General features: G+C 35.8%; 2 protein-coding genes across 7 annotated transcripts; both read right to left on the reverse strand.

Moving 5' to 3' along the window:
* Window positions 1–1,947: 1,947 nt before the first annotated feature.
* On the reverse strand, window positions 1,948–6,207 carry LOC127808285 (serine/threonine/tyrosine-protein kinase HT1-like). 6 transcript variants are annotated; one of them, XM_052346758.1, is made up of 5 exons: window positions 5,976–6,207; window positions 5,663–5,720; window positions 4,510–5,566; window positions 3,722–4,177; window positions 1,948–2,445 (listed from the first exon to the last, which is right to left on the reverse strand). In XM_052346758.1, the coding sequence occupies exons 3-5, from the start codon at window positions 5,215–5,217 to the stop codon at window positions 2,173–2,175; spliced, it is 1,437 nt and encodes a 478-aa protein (XP_052202718.1). In that variant the 5' UTR covers window positions 5,218–5,566; window positions 5,663–5,720; window positions 5,976–6,207; the 3' UTR covers window positions 1,948–2,172. The 6 variants fall into 6 exon arrangements, with proteins under 6 accessions (XP_052202718.1, XP_052202717.1, XP_052202713.1 ...); XM_052346757.1 differs by having other exon boundaries at window positions 5,647–5,720; XM_052346753.1 differs by having other exon boundaries at window positions 5,642–5,720.
* Window positions 6,208–17,729: 11,522 nt separating this feature from the next.
* LOC127807265 (uncharacterized) lies at window positions 17,730–18,864 on the reverse strand. The gene is made up of 2 exons (XM_052344966.1): window positions 18,544–18,864; window positions 17,730–18,448 (listed from the first exon to the last, which is right to left on the reverse strand). The coding sequence occupies exons 1-2, from the start codon at window positions 18,799–18,801 to the stop codon at window positions 17,795–17,797; spliced, it is 912 nt and encodes a 303-aa protein (XP_052200926.1). The 5' UTR covers window positions 18,802–18,864; the 3' UTR covers window positions 17,730–17,794.
* Between the last annotated feature and the right edge of the window lie 2,171 nt (window positions 18,865–21,035).

A 21,035-nucleotide genomic window follows, 5' to 3' on the forward strand; every position in this document is an offset into this window, starting at 1 on the left:
CAAATGTGTGTTTATAAAAGAGAAATAATAACTAAAGGGGTGACTCACACTACGCATGTAAATTTTAAAAAAATAAATAAATCAAAACTCACATTCAAAAGATGAAGTTTGATAATTGAAATTTAATTTAATTTAATTTATTTTTTTAAATAAACCTTAATTATAATAAAGCCTCTGAGCCTTGAAATAACAATAAAGTTGTTCTTATTGGATTGTGACTCATGAAGACATAAGTTCAAGTCAAAACATAATTTTTTAACTATTATAGTTTTTTTTAGCAAATTTTATAAAGGACAAAATTGCATCCAACATGCATATGTATATATATATATATATAGAGAGAGAGAGAGAGAGAGAGAGAGAGAGAGAGAGTCAAGTATTCAATTAGATTAAACCGTAATGGTCCAAGTCCAATGCATCCACCCAATTGAAGAATCAAAATATCACGGGCAGCACAAGCACAGGGAACCCATGAATTTTCTAAACATATACAAACACAACTTTTCAACAACAGAAGTGATCATCCACGATTTGTACTATAATTGAGAGAGAGAGAGATCCATTGCATTGCATGTGAACTCAGCATGTGCAACTAGTCATCACACGAACATATGAATCCAAGTTCCAACTGAGAGACACAAGAATGCATGGGTGCACAGATAGAGAGAATTCAGTGAAACCTAATCAATGCCTGCCATCAATCATGTGTTCCTTTGATGGATGGACACCCACAATTTTGAGAGGGGCAATAAATAAGTTGGATACTTCTGTTCCTGCCCTTCATGGTCATGGTTATGAAATCACATGCTACTGTTTTTCATTCACATCAAAAGAAACAAAAGCCAAATATCCCAGCTTGTTCCAACCATCTAACTACTACTACTACAGTAGCAGCAACAATTACAAGGAGGACAATCACAAGCCTTAATATCACTTTGCTCGATCTACTGTACGAAATTATAGACCTCTCCAAGCTGTATCAGAAGTAGGAAAGGAAGATACCCGGAAAGAAGGCTGGGTGTTCAACACAAGTCTAGCTTGTCCAAATGGAAGGCAACAACAAATATATCACTTGTTAAAAGGTTCTAGAATCGTGAAGATAAAGTCAAGGTCATGGTTACCAACAACCTTTACATTTATAAGAGCCAAATCCTAGTCAATCTTAAACACATTGATGTAGAAGTTTTTCCTGAAATTGCAGCTTTGTTTGGCATGCTTTTGGAGCTCTTTTCATGGTTGTAGGGACAGGAAAGTTTTCAAAGTAAAAAATTTGTGAACCAAAAGAAACACTTGGAGGAAAATACATCCAAGAGCCTTTGGCCCCAGGTAGGCAGAATTCCACAAATACTGTAAAATTTGTAGGAACCTGGGTGCCTAGCTCCTTACCCCTTTCCTGAATGCTACAAGTAGCAACAAGAATCACAAACATTAATATCACTAGAGAAGTCAGCTATATGAATTCAACATCTCTCTCTCTCTCTCTCTCTCTCCATGGCCTCTCCTGGATATATCTAAGTCTACTAATTTTCATAAACTTTCATCAAATCTTGGATGACCTAACCGTACAAGTCAACAGATATGTGGGCAGTAGCGATTACAATGTATGGCAGTCTGATGAGGCACTTTCCATAATGCATACCAATTTACTCATCAAAAAATATTCACTAGGTGAAAGTGTAAAAGTTCCAAGCAAGTAAACAGGCTCCACTTGAGAGTTGAGGCAACGTCCATTACCATCAGACGATGAACATCATAGAGAATGAAAATGATAATTTAACTGTTAAAAAATAATTAAAGTAAAATATGCAGCAAGAAAGATTACAACCTCTTGTGAACTTTTCATATCATGTGTGCAATTTTGCATAGGTACTTCTAATACAACAAAAATAGATTTTCGGATGTATAAGCATGGTACCAAAAAATCCATATCAGAAAGAAATTCTAGTCTTAAGAAAGTTCTGCAGCTCCATTGAAATCCAACCATGTTATCTGTAGTTCACAAAAATGTGAGTGAAAGAAAATAACCTCACATCAATGCATGCCCACAATATCTGCATTCATGCTTGCATGAAAGTAAAACTGTAGGAAACAATAGAAAAGGATGGGGACAAAAAGAAATCATTTTAATTACAGGCTGAACCGGTGGAACTACGAAACTAAATCATAAGAAAGTCAAGAGAACTTAGGCTTGGGCGTTGGTAAACTGTTAGTATGGACAGGACCATGCTTTTGTATCCAATGAAAAAGACCCTTCTTATGATCTTCACTAGTGGGGTTTTGTGGCAGCTTGAGTATTCCATCATGGGCAAGTGAGTACTCAAAATGCTCTAATACCTTCACGACTTGCCAAAACTCTGGCCTCTTCTCCGGATGCAAAGACCAACATTGCTCAATTAAGGCTTTCATGGCAGGCGGACAGCCATCAGGTATAGCTGGCCTCAAATTCTGAAAGATACCAAGAGATAGTAATATTATAGTTCCAAAAGAGTTCACAGAGAAAGGTGGACAAAATTTTTTTTTTTGAATAAATTCAAGAGAAGAATCAAAATGCTAAAGAGAATCAAGGATGTGGATGATGCATCTAACTAGAAGACCAGATGGAAGCTCTAAAGCAGTTGAACTGTGATAACTGCAAAATCATCATTCCATTTTTTTCCAACCCCACTCAAAGTTAATATGGGATCTACAAATAACAGAAGTACTAATTTGCAGTGTGCAAGCGTTTGCAGTAGTTGGGTCTAGAGGTCAAAAAGGTCCTCTCCAGAATACATTCGGGGATGGAGAATTTCTATAGCACAAATATTAATGTATATAAACATATATTATAGAGAATATAAATAAATGCTAACTCCCATGCATCAGATTTCCTCAAAAAATTAATACAATTGTGGCACTTTAAAAGAAAAATAAAAAACACACAATATCATCTACTGAACCAATAATAGTTCTTTCTTTTCTCAACTGCAAAGCTTGCTGCATGAAATCTCAACTGAAGATGTGATCCCGTGTTTCATGAATCAGCATTACAAATGACAACAAATTATTGGCGAAAAACAAGATGAGCATTTGAATTCACAAACTTTATCAAGATGCTCCTGAATCACAAGTTGCCAGATAGGACCACGATTCATCTGCTTGCATGAAGCACTTATCTTTCTGAGGAGACTCAAACTCAACTAAGCCTTTTCCAGATTGGTTTGGAATCAGGTTACTTAGCAAATAACAATTAATTACCATTTGACACCCGTTACTACTGGAAACATTGCTAAGTATAGTTTTCCACAGAATAATATTTGAAGCAAAAAGCGTAGGTTCCTCTCACACATCATCCATTAATAAAAATTTTGAGAAATGGCATGTGAAATACGTCAAACTATGTGGTGCACTTGCCAAGTCTAGAGGTCGCCTGATTCATGCCGTATTCTATTCTGAACCAGTATGGTGCACACTTAAACTGCTTCTGAGCTTATGTGCTTCACTCATAGTTATTCATGAATCTTCCACCTTCAAACACATTTAAGGCAGCAGTGGTTTCTTGATGCAAGCCAAAGTTCACTTGTGTACTTAACAAAACATATATAAAGAAACAAGAATTTTAAAAACAAATCAAAATGGAAAAATTGGAGAGAAAACGAGAAAATAAATAGCCTGGTATGCATGTTGGGATTTTCTGAAAATATCAAGGCAAATAACCAATTGAAAATGAAATTCAGAAAAGTACCTTATTTACTACAGCAAAAGCTGCTTGAATTGGTGTCATGTCCTCATAAGGAATAGTTCCAGTTACCATTTCCCACAGAATGAGTCCAAAGCTGTACACATCAACCTTCCGGCCATATGATTTACGTTTAATCATTTCAGGTGCCATCCAACGGTATGTCCCAGGGTCATCTGCCAAAAGATCACAGTATGCCTCCTCACAACCTATTCCAAAATCAGCAATTTTCATGTGGAAATCTTCATTAATGAGGATATTCTCAGGTTTGAGGTCCCTATGAATTACTCTTTGTGAGTGAATGTAGTCCATTCCTCGTGCAATATCTAAAGCAACTGGAATTAATTTCTCTAAGGGAAGAGATTTATGCTCAAGCTTGTGAAGATATGCCCTCAAGGAACCCTCTGAGAGATACTCTGTGATGATACAGAAAACAGGTGGCTTTCTGCATGCTGCTACAAACTGTATCATGATAACAGAATATATAAGTTAAGCCCATAGAGGTTTAGTAAAGCTATGAATTCTCAAACTCATGTGCACGTAAAATAGTTTCAGAAATATGCAACAGTAACATCCAAATCTCATAATTGTTATGTCAGTCCATTCAGCAACATATACATCACATGAATAGAAAGTAATGCCTAAAGGTAGCATGCATGTATGACTAATTCATCAAGTCATGCTCCAAGGACACAGAACAAGCATATATCCAATTTCCAGCTCCCACGAATACAGAGAAAAGAGGTCGATTATCCGTCTTGTCCTGAAAACATACAGAGGAGGGAATGATTTACCTTTATGACATTTTGATGATGGAGCTGAGACAAAAGAGTGACTTCTCTAGTAAATTGCTTCTCTAACCTAACTGCCAGATCTCCAGTTTCGTCATCATCTGGTGCCCTGATAATTTTCACTGCAACCGGTTCGTCTTTATATATGCCATGGTAAAGCTGACTATGTGCACCATGAGCAAATCGAAGCCCAAGAAATAGCTTAGAGAGATCCACCATCCATTCATCTGCCATTTCCACAGAAGTAACTCTTCCACCTGCATGATCAAAATACTTGCTCCATGTCGAATCCTTCCTGCCTTTTGTTTTATCATGCACTTTCATGGAAGAAAAAGGCCTGAGTGGGCTGGTGCTTGATTTCTTTGAATCATGTGACCAGATTTGTCGGGAATCCCTGTGGGACAACTTGCCGGTAATCTGCTTGTCAGGTTCTTTTCTCTGAGGATGTGGAGTGGAGAATCTCTTCCGGTCAGATCGAGCTTCCTTAAATGCATCAGATAGTGTAGTTTCAGGGAGAGGTGATACAGACCTCTGCTTGTTTGTAGCAGGATTCCGCTGAATTTGTGTAACCGTAGGTCTAGATTTCAGACCTTTGTTCCGGTTTGGTTGAATGGTGATAGGAATTGAAGGCAACCTTGCTGAGTCAAATCGATGATAGATAGTGTGAGAAAATTTTGTTCTCCTAATCCAAGAACTAGACTCTTCCTCCATACTCAAGCCCTAAAATACCTTGCAAGCACAAATGATGCCACACTATCTTCCTTCTTCTCCAGGTGAGAAGAAGGCAGCGAACTGAGATTTTCCTCAAGAAATCCCCAATATTTATCAAATCTCCACACACCCACTGCCCTCAAATCCATCAACAGGAAACTGCTACAGAACAACTTCTATTCCCATTGGAACTTGAAAACCCTTTACCCAGTTAACCAACAACTCGGAGAAGATCCAATTCTCAGCATAACCGAAATCAGAGGCCCTTGAAGCTTCAAACCCTCAAATACACACAAAGGATGGAGTGTCATCAAAACCTTTAATCTCATATCATCAGAACCAAAATCACCTGGAAAAAAAACTATATCAAAAACCAATACCAGAAAGAACCACCAAACCAAATTTCATACCACCAAAAATCAACCTAACTCTGACGACAACCAACCCGAACTCCAGCAACAAACCCTTTTAGCTTCAAAGTCAAAACCCCCTTCCTTGAAAGCCTGGAATTACACAAACAAATCCCAAAAAGAAAATATGAAGAACAAAAAGTACACGCGATTGCCTTCAAAACAAAGGCATCCCACCCTCAGCAGAAAACTAATCGCCGCCTCAAAACAACCATGAACCCGTCAAAGAATCAAAAAGAAAAGAAGGCCCATCAACTCAAACAAGCATTTCCTCATACACAATATACGCCTACACAAAAATCAAGTACACGCAAGGTAAAGAAAGATCTGCGGCATTTAGAAACTTACCAGAAGGGTATATATCAATCAGGTCATTGTCCCTTATTCTCCTCTCTCTCTCTCTCTCTCTCGCAATGAAAGACAGGATCTTTAGGGTGTAGGGAGAAATCAAAATCTGGCCGTGATCATCACAAATTCATCAGCATCAGGCATCGTACGCATTGATAACCATAGATTCCTCGGACCCACCACCAGAAAGTCAGAATAGGGTGAGAGAGGAGGAGAGAGACAGCGAATATAATATTAAGAATATGACCATCAAGATCAGAATATGTGAATATGTATATATATTTATATAGGTAGGCATGCATGTATATGTGTATAATATTTGAGAGAGATGGTACGATTCTCACGGACGCCCGTGCCCGAAAGGGGATGGCGATTGTCATGTTGGGTTGGGGCCAGAGACGTTTTGGTTCCGCAATGTGGTTTCCTGTCAACTTTCGGCTGCTCTGTTTGGCTGCCAGGAAAGCAAAGAAAGAAAATTCCAAAATATCGAGGCTGTTTCTGGAGGATAGTTGCCAAATAAGAAAGCGACTCATTAAGTTGTATAAATTTTAAAAATTAGATGAGTTTAAATTGATAGTATATTTAGATAAATATATTTTTAAATTATTAATTAATAGTTATGTATTTAATTTAAAAGGGTTGATAAATTATCAAAATTTGATAAAAAAATCAAAATAGTTAGTATTAAATGATGTAAAATTTTACTATTAGATATTAATAAATTATACATAATTATTAAAAATATATTAATATAATATATATAGACATATATACACACAAACAATGGTAGTGGGTAGGAGAAGCATGGATGGAGAAGAAGAAGATGGGGACGGCAACGGACAATAGTCGATGGGGTGACGGAGGAGAAGTTGAAGTAGATGGGGCGATAGCCGACAAAGGAGACGATGAGGGAAGTAGTCGATGTTGCCAATAGGGGCGATGACCGACGAAAAGTGGTTGGTGGGGGAGACGATGCAACAACGATGGCCGACAGTGGCAGTTGAAAGAACTGGGGCGACGGGAGGTAGAGGTTGAAGAAAAAATGGCATAACTAAAAATTAGTAAAAATGATGAAGGTAAAATCGTAAAATGGTCGGTCAACACAGCTCATAAATTAGCAGCATTTTGCAAAAGCTCCTATCCACTAGTTTTTCAAAACGTTGTGGTAGTAGCGTTTAAACTACCTAATTTAAACGCTAGTAAGGTGCACCCAAACACCTCACCAACTTTTACTTAATAACTTATAAGTTGTAAGTGGTCAAATCAATAAGCCAAACACTCCCTTATCGATGTCCCAAACACAACCTTTGCAAAAACACAGATTCTATGTAAAACAAAAAGATAATATCATTATTATTCCTTATATTTTGCATGGAAAATACATAATAATTTTTTTTTTTTATCAATTTGGTTCAGATAAAAAAAGTGGTTTTTAAAACTCGATTGAGTCATAGTTGAATTTGTTCTTTTTTGGCAAAAGGGACGGTCCGAGGCGAGCCTACAACGGCGAGAGATGGGCCCCGACAATCGGTCTGACAGGAGTAATTGGCACCTGCAAACACTCCGACGCTCAAGTGAGTAAATGAGTAGGAAATGGAAAAATATCAGTGAGTCAAAGAGAATAACATATTTTGGCCCAATCAGTCGAACGCGAATAAGACCCTTGGACATTGCGACAGCGGCCTTCCCCTTGTTTACAAGCGTCTCGGAGGGCACCCCAGTACTCTTCTCCGCCACGTGCCTCGCCACGACCTCTGCCGTCAACTCAGACACTTTTTGCCCCAAAACATGAAGCCCCAATAAGAACCATGGTTAGTGAAAACCAAACAAGGACACATAGCAGCAACGCACCCATGTAGTTGGATAAAGCTCAAAGATTCGCCCCAAACTCCACGAGCTTCGCAAACTCAAGATGGGCAGAAAACGTAAAGGCATTTGCTAGGGCCTAGTCCTCCAAGTCGAGACCTTCATACTCCACCTCCATAGGGGGGTTCGTTCCAACTGCCAATACACGGGGTATTTCTCCTTGCTTTCCGCGTCCAAGAAAAAGCTTAGCTCATTCTCACTCGAGGCCACCTTGAAGAAACTGTCCTTAAAATGTTTAATGGATGAAGTAAAAGCCTTCAGCACCAACTTCCCCATGCGTCTGGTTAAGGAAATCCAACCACCTCGACTAACCCCTTTCCAATAATAACAATGAAAAAAGACCACCTTGGTAGGTTTGCGACCAAGAAACTCAACTAGCACTTCGAAACCGGGGATGAAGCCCCAATTGTTTGGGTGCAACTTCGTCAGAGCAACGTTCATCGCCTCTTGAACCAAACTCTGGAACTCGATTAGAGGAAACTGCAACCGTAGCTTCGTAAAAAGCACCTCGTACATATAAAGAAACTCAGGGTCCAGGACTGAATGGCAAACACGTTCTTCCATGCCGCAAGAACAGCAGACGAGCTTCGCCTCCCCATTTTTCCTCTCCCTACCTCTCTCATCCTCATCATTCTCTTCCCCATCCTCAGTCCAGCAAGCGAACTTCTCCCTTACCACCTCCAAAGATGAATAGGTAGAAAACTTCAACGCAATCCGAGCAACCTTCTTGTTTACCCAATCGTACGCATGAGCGGAATTTCAGATTGAGATAGCCATCGATGAGTAGACTAACACACCACTCTTAACAGATCTAAAGGACGATTAGCAGAAGTAATCGAACTCAATGATGAGAAATGATAGGGGAATAGTTCGAAGATGAATACAAAAGATGTGCGCACACGAAAGACATTGCATATTAATAGGCATCGCACGAGATGCCTAACGGACGACTGATGGCCAACGAGATTTTGCCACGTGTTCCACAAAAAATGCCCTGACGAACCTGCCCCACTTGGGGCAGCAAACCACTCCACACCTGCAAGCGGTGCCTCACATCCTCAGATCTATCCACATTAATAAAGGTCTTGTCGACACCATGCTACCACCTAGGAACCTCCACCAGCGCTGGATACTCAGTTCCATCACCTGCAAACGCACGATGCATGCATATAGAATGACTTATTCTCCTTCTATATGAACCCGCTATTTTCAAAGCCAATATATGTTTTTCTCTCTGACTCACTAATATTTAACCACTTCCTACTCCTTTACTCACTCAAACGTCGGAGTGTTTACAGGTGTCAGCCAGCCCCGTTAGATCGATTGCTGGGGCCCATCTCTCACCATTGTAGACTAGCCTCCAACCGTCCCTTTTGTTAAGAAAGAACATAATTGTTGGTCCAACGAGCACAAAACCTTGATGTTTCGGGTAGTATAAATGGTTCGAAATGTTGTCTTTTTTACAAACTTTAGCATTGCCAATGCACTCCAACTATATGCCATTTCGAGCTTTTTTTCATTCTTCTTATTCTCCAATTTTCCATTCTTCTTCTTTTTACTCTTCAATCTTCAATCTTCTAGTGTTCTTCCCCAATCTATCTTTCTTGATCTTTCCTCCTTATTTCTAATGTTTGACGATTTTTTTTCTCTAATATTTCTTTTTCCTTCTTGCCCTCCAATCTTCAACATTTATCTTTTCTTATCCTTCTTGCTATCCGAAGTTCTAATGTTCTTCTTCTTCTCCTATCATCCCTTCTCTTTCTTGCTCTCCAATTTTTCATTGCTCTTCGTCTTCTCTAAACTTCCCTTCCTCTTCCTATTCCAGTGTTCTTCTTCTTCTCTATTATCTCTGCCCCCAAAGGAACTCACTTCTTAGATATATAACTATGTAATATATTAATATATTATCATTAATTATGCATTTTTATATTCATTTTAAGAATTTATTTATTTAATAAAAAATTAAAACAACCCAACCACAATTCAATCTGGATTCAACCACTGAAGGGTGAACCACTTTCGTTTTTTTTTTTTTTAGACCAGATGTCAAGTTCAATTTTAAAAACAGTAATTATGATTACAATTATCTTTGTCTTAATTAATCATCATATTATACATCCAATTCAACACATCACATCCATCATCATCATCATTATTTTCCACATTTCTTCTAACAATAGCGGTGGGATGGCGGAAAGGCCCTCTTTCTATTATGGTCCAATCTTATTTTGGGACCGTGCAAAGGGCATCTCTTAAGATCAAACTCTCTTCTTTTAATGATAACAAATTATATTCCAACACTTAATGACAAAGCCAATTAATTAATTAGTAAATTCCACCCATTCTTTCATGTTCCTAAAATTTATAAAATTCTAATATATAAATATAATAATATAAACATTCAGTGTAGTTTTATTCTTCCTCGGCCCAACAGTGGGAGGACTTTATCTTGTAGGCCCAAAAGCCCAGAAAGCATGGGCCTCGAGAAGCCTTTCAGAAAGCCCACTCCATTATGGACAGAGCTTCACCTGCTATAATAGTTGCAGACATAAAAAATTAGTAAGTAAAAAAAACCACACCCCGAGCAATTTAACTATACGAAAACTATTCACTTTATGAGTGTCCATACGAATTTTGTTTCTATGCATTAGGCTGTCTCTAATGCTGCCAATTTCCCCTCTCTAAGTCAAAATTTTAGCGAGAGAGATGGAAGAAGCTGCTCTAATGCAACTTGCCATTTTTTATTTTGCTCACCATCCAAATAGCGAATCTCAAATCCCTTGTTTTTCTTGGCTATTGGCATCATCCACTGCAGCTCTTGTCATATCTTTCCACAACTATCACAGCCAAATGCATTCCCATCGTTGTTATCACCGCAGTTGCAACATTCACGGTCGAAACACGAAGCTCTGTCGGAGAAGACGAAGAGAACAAAACATGTTGCAGCCAATTTGCCATCGATTTCAAAAATGGCTATTGAAGGCAATTGGACATGATAAAAAAAAAAAAAAAAAAGGCCCACAGTCGAAGAAGATGAAGAGTCATGCAAAGAAAGAGACGAACAAATTAACACGATAGAGACAATCGGTCACAGTGAAACCCCTTCAAACAGTAAAACCCAAGGAATGGTGTAGATGAACAGATGAGGTGGAGGAGAAGAATAGTAATATTTATTATTAAATTAGAAAATAAATATTAAATGTTTATAGTAGTACAAATTATAGGCAAAGTAAAAGAATTAGAATTAATGTTTAATTAATAAACAAATGAAATATGGAATCAAATAGAGAGTATAATAAAGAGTATTGTTAGAGTAAGCACAGTTTTTGAGGTAAAAAAAGAATAAGGAGTGAATTGTTTATAATATAATAAAAAATAAAATATAAAGTATGATTGGAGATAGCATTATAAAGATACTAAAACAAATAAAGTTATTAACTCATTTTTAAGAGACAATCAATCTTATCTTATCACGTATCTTTGTTAACAAGCTAGACATGCCACTTGTCATCAGTTGATCCTAATATTAGAGAATCCAACCCCTATTGGCATGGCTCGAGGTAAACAGACTTGAAAGTTTTTGAGATAATCTTGACCCAAAAGATTCACCACCAACTTGAGATATCCAAGCTCAAGAACCTTGGACATAACACCAAGAATCCCAGCTAACGTCGCTAGCTTGAGATATTCTAGCCAAGAACCCCGAAAATTTAACTTTGAATATTTTAGTCCACTTCACTTTTAGAGAATTCAACTCCTCTTAATTGTGCCCAATGTTAGAAATTAAGAAATCTCTCCTATCATTGTTTTCTTAAAATATCTCTATTTTCTTATTTCTAGGGTTTCTTTTTTTTTTATTAGGTTAAGATTATGTTTCCTTATTAGTATTATTTTTCTTATTTTTTTCTTCCTTGATTGAGTTGGCTAATCCCTAATTATTTGGAATTGATTGTCTAAATCGAAATCCATACTTGTAATAAATACACAATGTACCATTTCATATTACAATGTAAAAAAGTACTCTTTTTTACATGGTATCAAAACCACCATCTTTGCTCTCTCTCTTAATCAGCCTTCACTATTAACTATTAATAATTAGTCTTATTGTTGATTTTTTTTTCTTTTTCTACATCTTCTACAACTTACCAATAACCGACCTTGCCTTTTGTGCTCTGACCCCCTTTTTTTTTTTGGGCCTACCTAGCACCGTTCTTCTCTATTCTTCTTAAATAACCATAATCATCATTTGACGATGATTGATTCAGGAAACATTACCTCCACGCTAACTGAGCTTGTTTTTGCAGCCTTCAACTAATTCATTGAGTAGAGAACTTCTAAATATGAGAGAATACCGACTTGATGGAAAGAACTACATTCCATGCTTATAAATTGTGAAGACACATCTTAAAGAAAGAGGAAAGCTTAGCTACATGGAAGGAACCAGACCTAGCAAAGAGGATTCCAAGTTTCAAGACTGGGATGAAAAATATTCTAGGATAATGCCATAGTTATGGACCTCAATGCAACTTGAAATCAACAAAAGATGTATGTTTCTTCCTACTACCTAGGAGATTTGGGAAACCATTTGTCATTCATACTCAAAGCTCAAGACATAACAGTTATATTTGAACTTAAGACGAAGATTTCAATGACAAAATAAGATACTCTTTCAGTCACTAAGTACTACAATATCATGAAGGGATAATTTTGGATTGAAATAGACCACTATCAATACATACGGATGAAATGCCCAACATATGTCAATATTCTTCAAAGCTATATGGAGAGGGATCAACTATTTGAGTTTTTAGTAGGTTTAACTGTGGACTTTGATTGGTTTCAAGTTCAAATACAAGGAAAGAAATGATTACCATCATTAACTGAAGTTTTTGCTATTGTAAGTGTTAGAAAATTATCGTATGAACGTAGTGGAAACAAAATCTAATTTTATAAGTATCACAATTTTCAAAACATACAATTTAGAAATCAAAGACAGAAACAAAAAATTACCTCAAGACAAATACAAAATTCGTTGTAGATAACTCGCCGTATAATTTTCCACGTGTGAAATGCAAGTTGGTCCACCTGAAATCACCAAGACTCCAAGAGGCTTCAGGAGAAAATGACCCAAAAATTTTCTCTAAAATTTTCATCGAATCTGAATACAATTGATTACATTGTCATATGGATTTAAGAACTTAATGTCCTATTTATAGGCAAACCCTAGAAACCCTAAGTGTAGTTGGATCGGGCTTAATGTACTAGCAAAAAACCCGATCCAACTTGATAACTAAATAATTAACTCATTAATAATTTAATTATCTTTATTTATCTTATAAATAATTGTACCACTATTTAATAATTCCATAATTACTAAATTATCCTTTTCTCTTTAAAATAATTTCTTATTAGATGAGATTTTCTGGGTTCATAATTAAATTGGCAAAAAAAATTAATCAATTATTAATTTTCGTAAATCATGAGTGACATCAAACAATATATCATGATTACTCAATTTAAGGTGAAAAGAGTAATGTGAACCTTACACTACGATATCATACAATACAGTCCCTCTATCATCCTATATCCTGACAAGATATAAGATCACGGTCAATAGGTCAAATCTCTTAATCTTGTTATATGACCAAATCCAAAAATCAATCTTGACTAATATAACACAATCTTTATGAAACACACATTCTATCGTCATATTACCTCGGTCAAAGATTTATCGTCAAGTAATTATTGGATCGCATATGAGATCCTTTTTGTATATCTCAATGTGATAGATTTCATGTCTAATAAACACATACACCATGTGTCATTGAACTAGGCACATAGATACGTATAGTCTTCCTTAATTAGAACAATCATATAATATCGCTAATATTCTAATTCACCAACACACGAATATCCATATCATCTCAAGTCTATGGACTAGTTGCAAATCAGTAGTTAACATTGAATCATTGATTTGTGAGACAAAACCCATGTGATTCAATGTTAACAGTCTCGTTCCTTTAACGAGCACCCACTCATCATTCCTCTATATCTTATACAAAATGGCATGAGACTCACTAATGTTATCTTTTAGTATCTCATATGAAACAAGGAGGAAAACGATGTGCTAGCTTTTACAAGTTGTTAATATCCAAATTAGGAATACTTTGGCTAGGAACATATTTATAATATAACGAAATGTGAATTATTCGTCATGCATATTCTTAACACTTAAGAGTGGTATCCACTTCTTATTATACTAAAGAATATATATATATATTTAATTTAAATCATATTACAATTTAAATAAAACATAAACTTGCCATTAAATATAATTTAAAGAGTTACAAGATCAAACCCTATTGTGCCACTATAACTGATTTTAAGGGCTTATATCTAATAGTAACAACTAAAGATAGTCAAACGATAGTTATCTTTGAGACCTAACAAATAGAAGGCTTAGCCATGATATCAAAAGAGGATAATGACAATAACAACCTTGGACAAAACCAAAAGTTAGGTTCAACGATAACATCAAACCGAGATGGGTTAAAGTGTACTTATTACAAGAAATAATGACTCACAAGAAATAACTACACTACCAAAAAAATGGTATTTAGCAGTGGTTTTAACCGCCTCTAAGGTTTTGAAAATTGTCGTTAAATCAATCGTCGCGAAGCATTTAGCGGCAATTTTCAACAACCGCCGCTAAGTCATATTTTGTGCGGTGATTTTGGAACTACCGCAAAAAATTCCAAAATATTGAATTTTAGCGACAGTTTCAAAATTGTCATAAAAATTCAAAAAAATCTAAATTTTTTCCAGCTCTGCGTGCCATGTGGCGATGTTGGACCCTTCCCCGATTTCGAACCCGGGACCTCCCATACACCAACGAAACCATTTGACTTGCGAAGCCTCCTTGTTATATTTTCGCATATATAAATTATATACTAATCCAACAACTATTTTTTAGAATTATATTTTATATTTTATATTTTATATTTATTTTTAATATAAATTAATTGATTATTTTTTAAAAGAATAATGTAATAAATTAAAAATAAATAAATTAAATTAAATTAATTAATTGATTAAAAAATAAAAGTAAGATTTTATATATTTTTTAAAAATTTCTTTTTAAAATTATTAAAATTTTGTTTTTTTTAAATTAATTTTTTTAATTAATTTTGTGACAATTTTTCAAAATCACAGCAAATGTTATTTAATTTTATTTTTTAATTATTTAATTATTTTCTAAATTTAGTGATGGTTTCTCAAAAATCATTACAAAATTTAATTTTAATTTTAATTTTAATTTTTAATTATTAAATTATTTTTTGAATTTAGTGGTAATTTTTTTGAAAATCGTCGTAAAATTAAATTTTTTTAATAAATTTTGTCACGATTTTTGAAAATTGCTGCAAAATTCAAATTTTTAATGAATTTTACGGCTATTTTGAAAAATCATCATAAATGTTAAATTATTTTTATTTTTTAATTATTTTATGAATTTAGTAGCGATTTCTTAAAAATCGTTGCAAAATTTAATTTTAATTTTTAATTATTAAATTATTTTCAGAATTTAGTAACAATTTTTTGAAAATCATCTTGAAATTAAATTTTTTAATAAATTTTGCGATGATTTTGAAAAATCATCACAAAAAATTAATTTTTTTTAGTGCTACTACAAACTCCACGAAAAAGTCAAAGTTCTCAACTGGATTAGGGACTAACAACAACCTCAAGCTAATCCAACTAATGGAGTAACAACTCCTTCTCAAGAAAAGCCAAAGTTCGTCGGCAAAAAGACCTTTACAAAGGGAAAAGCTTGATAAAATTATGGCCTTTCTTGATTCTCTTTCTAAGTCTCTCATGTGTGTTTATTAGCTCAATCAGGTGAGTACCTTATTGTTGGTTCTTAATTAATTCAAGAGAACTAATCATATATATGAAACATGACCTAACCTATTTTGACACCTACAAACTTTCCCCAATGGAAGAATCATACAATTCTAAGTCCTCAACTCACCTTAAAAGATGTTATCCATGTTTTCTAAGCTTTCTACTAATCTTTTCTCCATCCACCAACTAACCAAAAATTTAAATTGCAAACTAATTTTTTTTGCTAACTATTGTATTTTTCATAACATAAGAATGGGGAGGATATATGATTGGATTTGCTAAGGAATAGAACGAGTTATACTAGTTGAGGTGATGCTCAATTGGTGCTCTTTAAAGTTGATAGGTGTTTCCTTCAACTCTCCAATCTATCAAATTCATTTGAAATTTGGTTTCAACATTTTAGACTATGACATCTTCCTTTTAGTTTACTCAAGAGCATGTTTTCTTTATTTTTTCCAAAATGCTACAATCAATAATTTTCATTGTGACATTTCTGGCCTTGCCAAACATCACAGTGTTTCATTTCCTTTCAATAAAAAAGGAGCTTCTAAACCTTTCTTTTCAAATTGTGGTGATGTGTGGGACCCACAAAAATTGAAAATCTTATAGGGTTAGATGGTTTTTGTTATTTATTCATGATTGTACTCGAACTATGTGGTGGTTATATCTTATGAAAGAAAAATAAAAAATTTATTCAATCTTTTAGAATTTTCACAAAATGATAACTATTCAATTTAGGATATCAATCGAGATTATTAGATTTGATAATGAAAGAGAATATTTTAATCAAAATCTTGCAAATTTTCTCAAAAAAGAAAGAATTGTCCATGAATTCTCTTGTGTTGATATGCTTCGACAAAATAGGATTTAGCTAAAATAAAAAATAGACACATTCTAAATGTCACTTGTTCTCTCTAGTCCACGCAAATGTTCCTAAACACTTTTAGGGAGAAGCTCTTTTGATTGTTGCTTATCTTTTATGTTGGGTTTCTTCTAAAGTCTTGAGTAACAAGAACCTTATACAGGTATTACCTGAATTCTATCATGAGTTCTCACCTAGTCACAAAATACCTCCTAGAGTCTTTGATGCATTGTCTTTTTTCATATACACAATTAAAATCGAAGCAAACTTCTCTAAATACGTAAATATTTATTAGATAGTCTAACACTAAAAAAGACTATGAATGTTATTCCCATTGACTAGTAGAGTTTTCGTCACCTTGAATGTTATATTCAATGAAAAAGAGCCTCAATTTCTTTCCTCCAATCCTATTTTCAAGGGAGCATTCATTGGAGATAGGGATTAAATTTCACACTACCACTTCCTTTCTATTCATATATCACTTATTTCATCTCCACTGATTCATTAGAGGATACCACATGACTCAAGAACAAACTAGCCAATCGATTGAATTAGATAGTCGAGCCTAAGAATCTTGGAAAAGTATTATTTTTCACCCCAAACCCATCTTTATTTGGTTCGACAAATTCTCCGCCAATCTGCCTAGAAATCTTAGATATAACTGGAAGAATATCTCAATTTACTTCACTCATATAAAGGACCAACAAAATTATAACACTATTTACATATTTATTACTCATTTTTTTCTACTAACTTCAACGTCAGAGATTATATTAAGAAAATTAATCTCGTTCTTTTTTATAGATACTTGTATATTTTGAGACAAATTATATGTAGTGATCGATCTCAACAACCACCATTAATACATAATTTTACACGTGCTTTACAAATAAACTATATATTTTTAAAAATAGTAAATATGTAAACATATATAGTTCTTCTTTTCTTCTTCTTCTTCTAATTAATTCTAATTTCTTTTTTCTTTTTTTTTTTTGTCTTTTTGCTTCTATGATATAATTAAATCGTAGCTTTTATGGTTGTTGTGCGCCATAATTAATAGATTGTGGCTTATTATATTACATACGGATTGTTGGTAGATTTCTAATCAAGTGGGAAGATGAACAGGACGAAGCTAGCATTGTTAGATTAAGCAAGAGGATGAACAAGGCGGCAAAATGTACGGTAATGATCACAGCACTTCAACTGCAGTCCTATTGAAACTGTGGAAACCCTCGTGCAAATCCACCGTGAGCATGGAAGCCCTTGGCCTGGCGGCCCGGGAGGAGGAGCCTCCCGTCGATAGCGGCGGCGCCGCAGTGGCGATCCTCTCGCAGGAGCGTAGCCACTTGGCCTGCATGTATCGCTGCTTCCTCCACGGACCCATATGCATCTTGTTCTCCTTCATGCTCTTCTTCGCCGCTGAGCACAGGATCTTGATCAGACTCTGCAGCCTCTCCACCTTTCCGATGAACACCTCCGGCATCCCCCCGATGAGCTGCTTGTACTCTTCGCTCGCCCTCGCCACCTCGAACTCCGCCCGGAAATTCAACTCAATTATCACTTTGATCTCTGCTTTCTTCGAGCTTGAGCTCACCACGTCGAGAAAAGTGTGTTCGCCGGACGGGATATCTGGCGAGCTCCTCCATTTGGATCTGCAGACGGCGCTGTTGAAGCCGGCATTCTGAAGGCGGCCGCAGATTTCCCTGATCAGACAGTTCCGGCAGCCGCCCGCCACTGGTTTCCGGCAGACGCAGAAGTTTCCGGCCAGCTGGGCTTCTTTTAGTGCCTGCTTGGTGGCATTCCGGATCCTTGATTCCAAAGAACTAGTCCTACATAAGGTGTCCTGCAAGATGTACGACGTTAATTAATTTAATAATCTTAATTTCTACACAAGATCATTAATTACTATCGCAATCAGTTTATTCTGATGGGACTTACACGCAGGATTTGGTGTTGATTTTCCCAGAAAATCCTGTCATCTTCTGCGTGTGTCTTGTTCACTTTCTCTTCATCACCTTCTTCGTTTTCTTCGTCCTCAACAGAGCCGTGGCTGCTACTACTCTCCGGCGATTCGTCCAAGAACTCAAAAACCGTGTCATCCAATCTCATCTCCAAATCACCGGAATTCCCGGAATCGTAGTTCTCACACATCAAAATCCGGCGACACATCGGAATCCTCACTGTCGCTCCGGCCATGGTCGATTAATCAAGCTCCAGAATAAGCTCAGTTGATGGACACTGCGTTGAACCAAGTCTTATTACCTCTGCCTTATATACCGGGAACTAGGCATTCGTGGGACCCGGTATCCGACGTGGAGGGACGAGCCGCCGCGCACATGGCAATGAGGCTGCCTCCACGTGGCGCGGAGGTATTCGGCAACGTGCATCGGAACAGTCTAAAATGCAGGACCAGACAGCGAGGATCCACATCAGTGGGTCAATTATTTGATCAAATCATTGATGGCAATGGATATACTCGAATATGCTAATATTGTAATATTGCCAATCTCGTAGGGTAAAAAATTACACGTACTTTTCTTCCCATCCTATCCTGATCTCGTGGGTGGCGGGGCCATCGCCGATTGATTGCCAGCTCACGGGGACGTGTCGAGATCGCAGACGTCGGATCCTGATGTTTATCCGATGAGGTGGGCCCTCCGTGTCCGCCAACGGATAGGTACGCGGCGTCTTGCCAATGGTTTTCGACGCCTGGTGCCGTTGGACGAAATTGCCCTTCGGCATGAACAACCATGGCCCAGTGGCTCTATCATTCAACAATGCACATTTGTTTTGGACTCACCAAACCCACATATGTGGAGAGTAGACGACGAAATGCCTTAAAGAAGGTATTTTGCACATTTATGGAATAAAAATTTTAAAAAAATAAGAATAATTTAAAAGTTATAATTAATAATAACGTCATTAGATAAATATCACATTTTTATTAAAAAAAATATTATATAAAAGAGATAATAATACATAATTTTTTTAAATTTCTTTTAAAGAGATGTCACACAATTAATAATATTGTTAATTTTTTATATTATTTTAAAAATAAATATCAATTCATCATATTGGGATTCACAAATTTAGTGTAATGATGACATTAAATGTTAAAGAACCTGCTTGGAGAGTGCATTAAGCTATGATTATAAAAGGGATTTGCGTAAAAGTTGAGGTGTTTATAGATGTTGTGATTAGGAGTAAAGAAATGGGTGGGTTAGGTGAGGAGGCAGGCAGCAATACCCCACCACCACCCACTTCAAAGTCTTGTTAATTAAAGTAAAATTAAAAAAAAAAAAAAAGTGTGCAAATATTTAACAGTTAATTAATGTTATTTTAATATTACTTTTTACTTTAAAAAAAAAAAAAGAAGAGAAACCACCCGACCCAATTTAAGAATTAAATATGGATCTCATTTGATTTTGACATATGATTCTTGCAGGTTATTTAGTCAGTATTTTATGAAGTATCTAGAAGCATTGTTAAGATAAATACGTCTTTTAATAAACGTTTATGTTTATTAATTATTTATCTCAAGTTGAGAGCACATTGTCACTTATCCTTTATATTTTATAGAAATTTATATTTAGATCAGTCATATAAATGTAAATTATTATAAAAATATTACATTTAAAAATAATATTAAAGCTCCATTTGTTTAGCCAAAAACATTTTTCCGAAAAACACTTTCCTTGTTTTCCTGGTAGTCTAAGAAAGTTAAAAATAACTTTTTGATGAATAGAAACTGAAATGTTAAAATGTGAAAGATGATAGAGTTTATTTTTTTTTTTTATACAGATTTTTATCTAATTTTGAGTTTAAATGTATATTATTTAATCGGCTTCTTTTGATCAATATATACATTTATTTACAGATAAAAAAAAAAAAAAAGAAGAAGAGGAAGCAGCAAAAAGGGTTAGTTGAATAAAGAGAAGAACAGAGCAGACAGCAACTGGTGGCTCTCGCAAGCCTCATGCAGCCACTCGCCAGGCTCAAGCCAAGGTCACGCTAGCAAGCCGTGCACGGCAGGAGGCAGACTAGGCCCACGCAGCAAGCAAGCCAAGCAGCAGCCACCTCACCCGCGCAAAGCCAACAAGGCGCACAGCAAGGCAGGTCAACAGCAGAAAGGCAGAAGGCAAACGCGGGCAAGCGTACGAGCAGCAGCTGGTTCATTTTCTTTATCCGTAAATAAATGTGTATAGATCAAAGGAACTGCACTTGGCATACTTAAAAAATACAAGAGTCAAAAACTAATAATCCATAACAATGGACTTATAATAGACTAAAACATTAAGATATAAAGAAAAAATAACTCTATATACACGTGTTTTAATTCTTTTGATGATTAAATCAGTTTCTTGCTGTTCACAGCTATAAGAAAACATGATATCTCTTTAGTAATGTTACATGATATCTCTTTTTCTAAA

This window comes from Diospyros lotus, chromosome 8, assembly GCF_014633365.1.
Source record: "Diospyros lotus cultivar Yz01 chromosome 8, ASM1463336v1, whole genome shotgun sequence".
Taxonomy (NCBI): Eukaryota; Viridiplantae; Streptophyta; class Magnoliopsida; order Ericales; family Ebenaceae; genus Diospyros; species Diospyros lotus.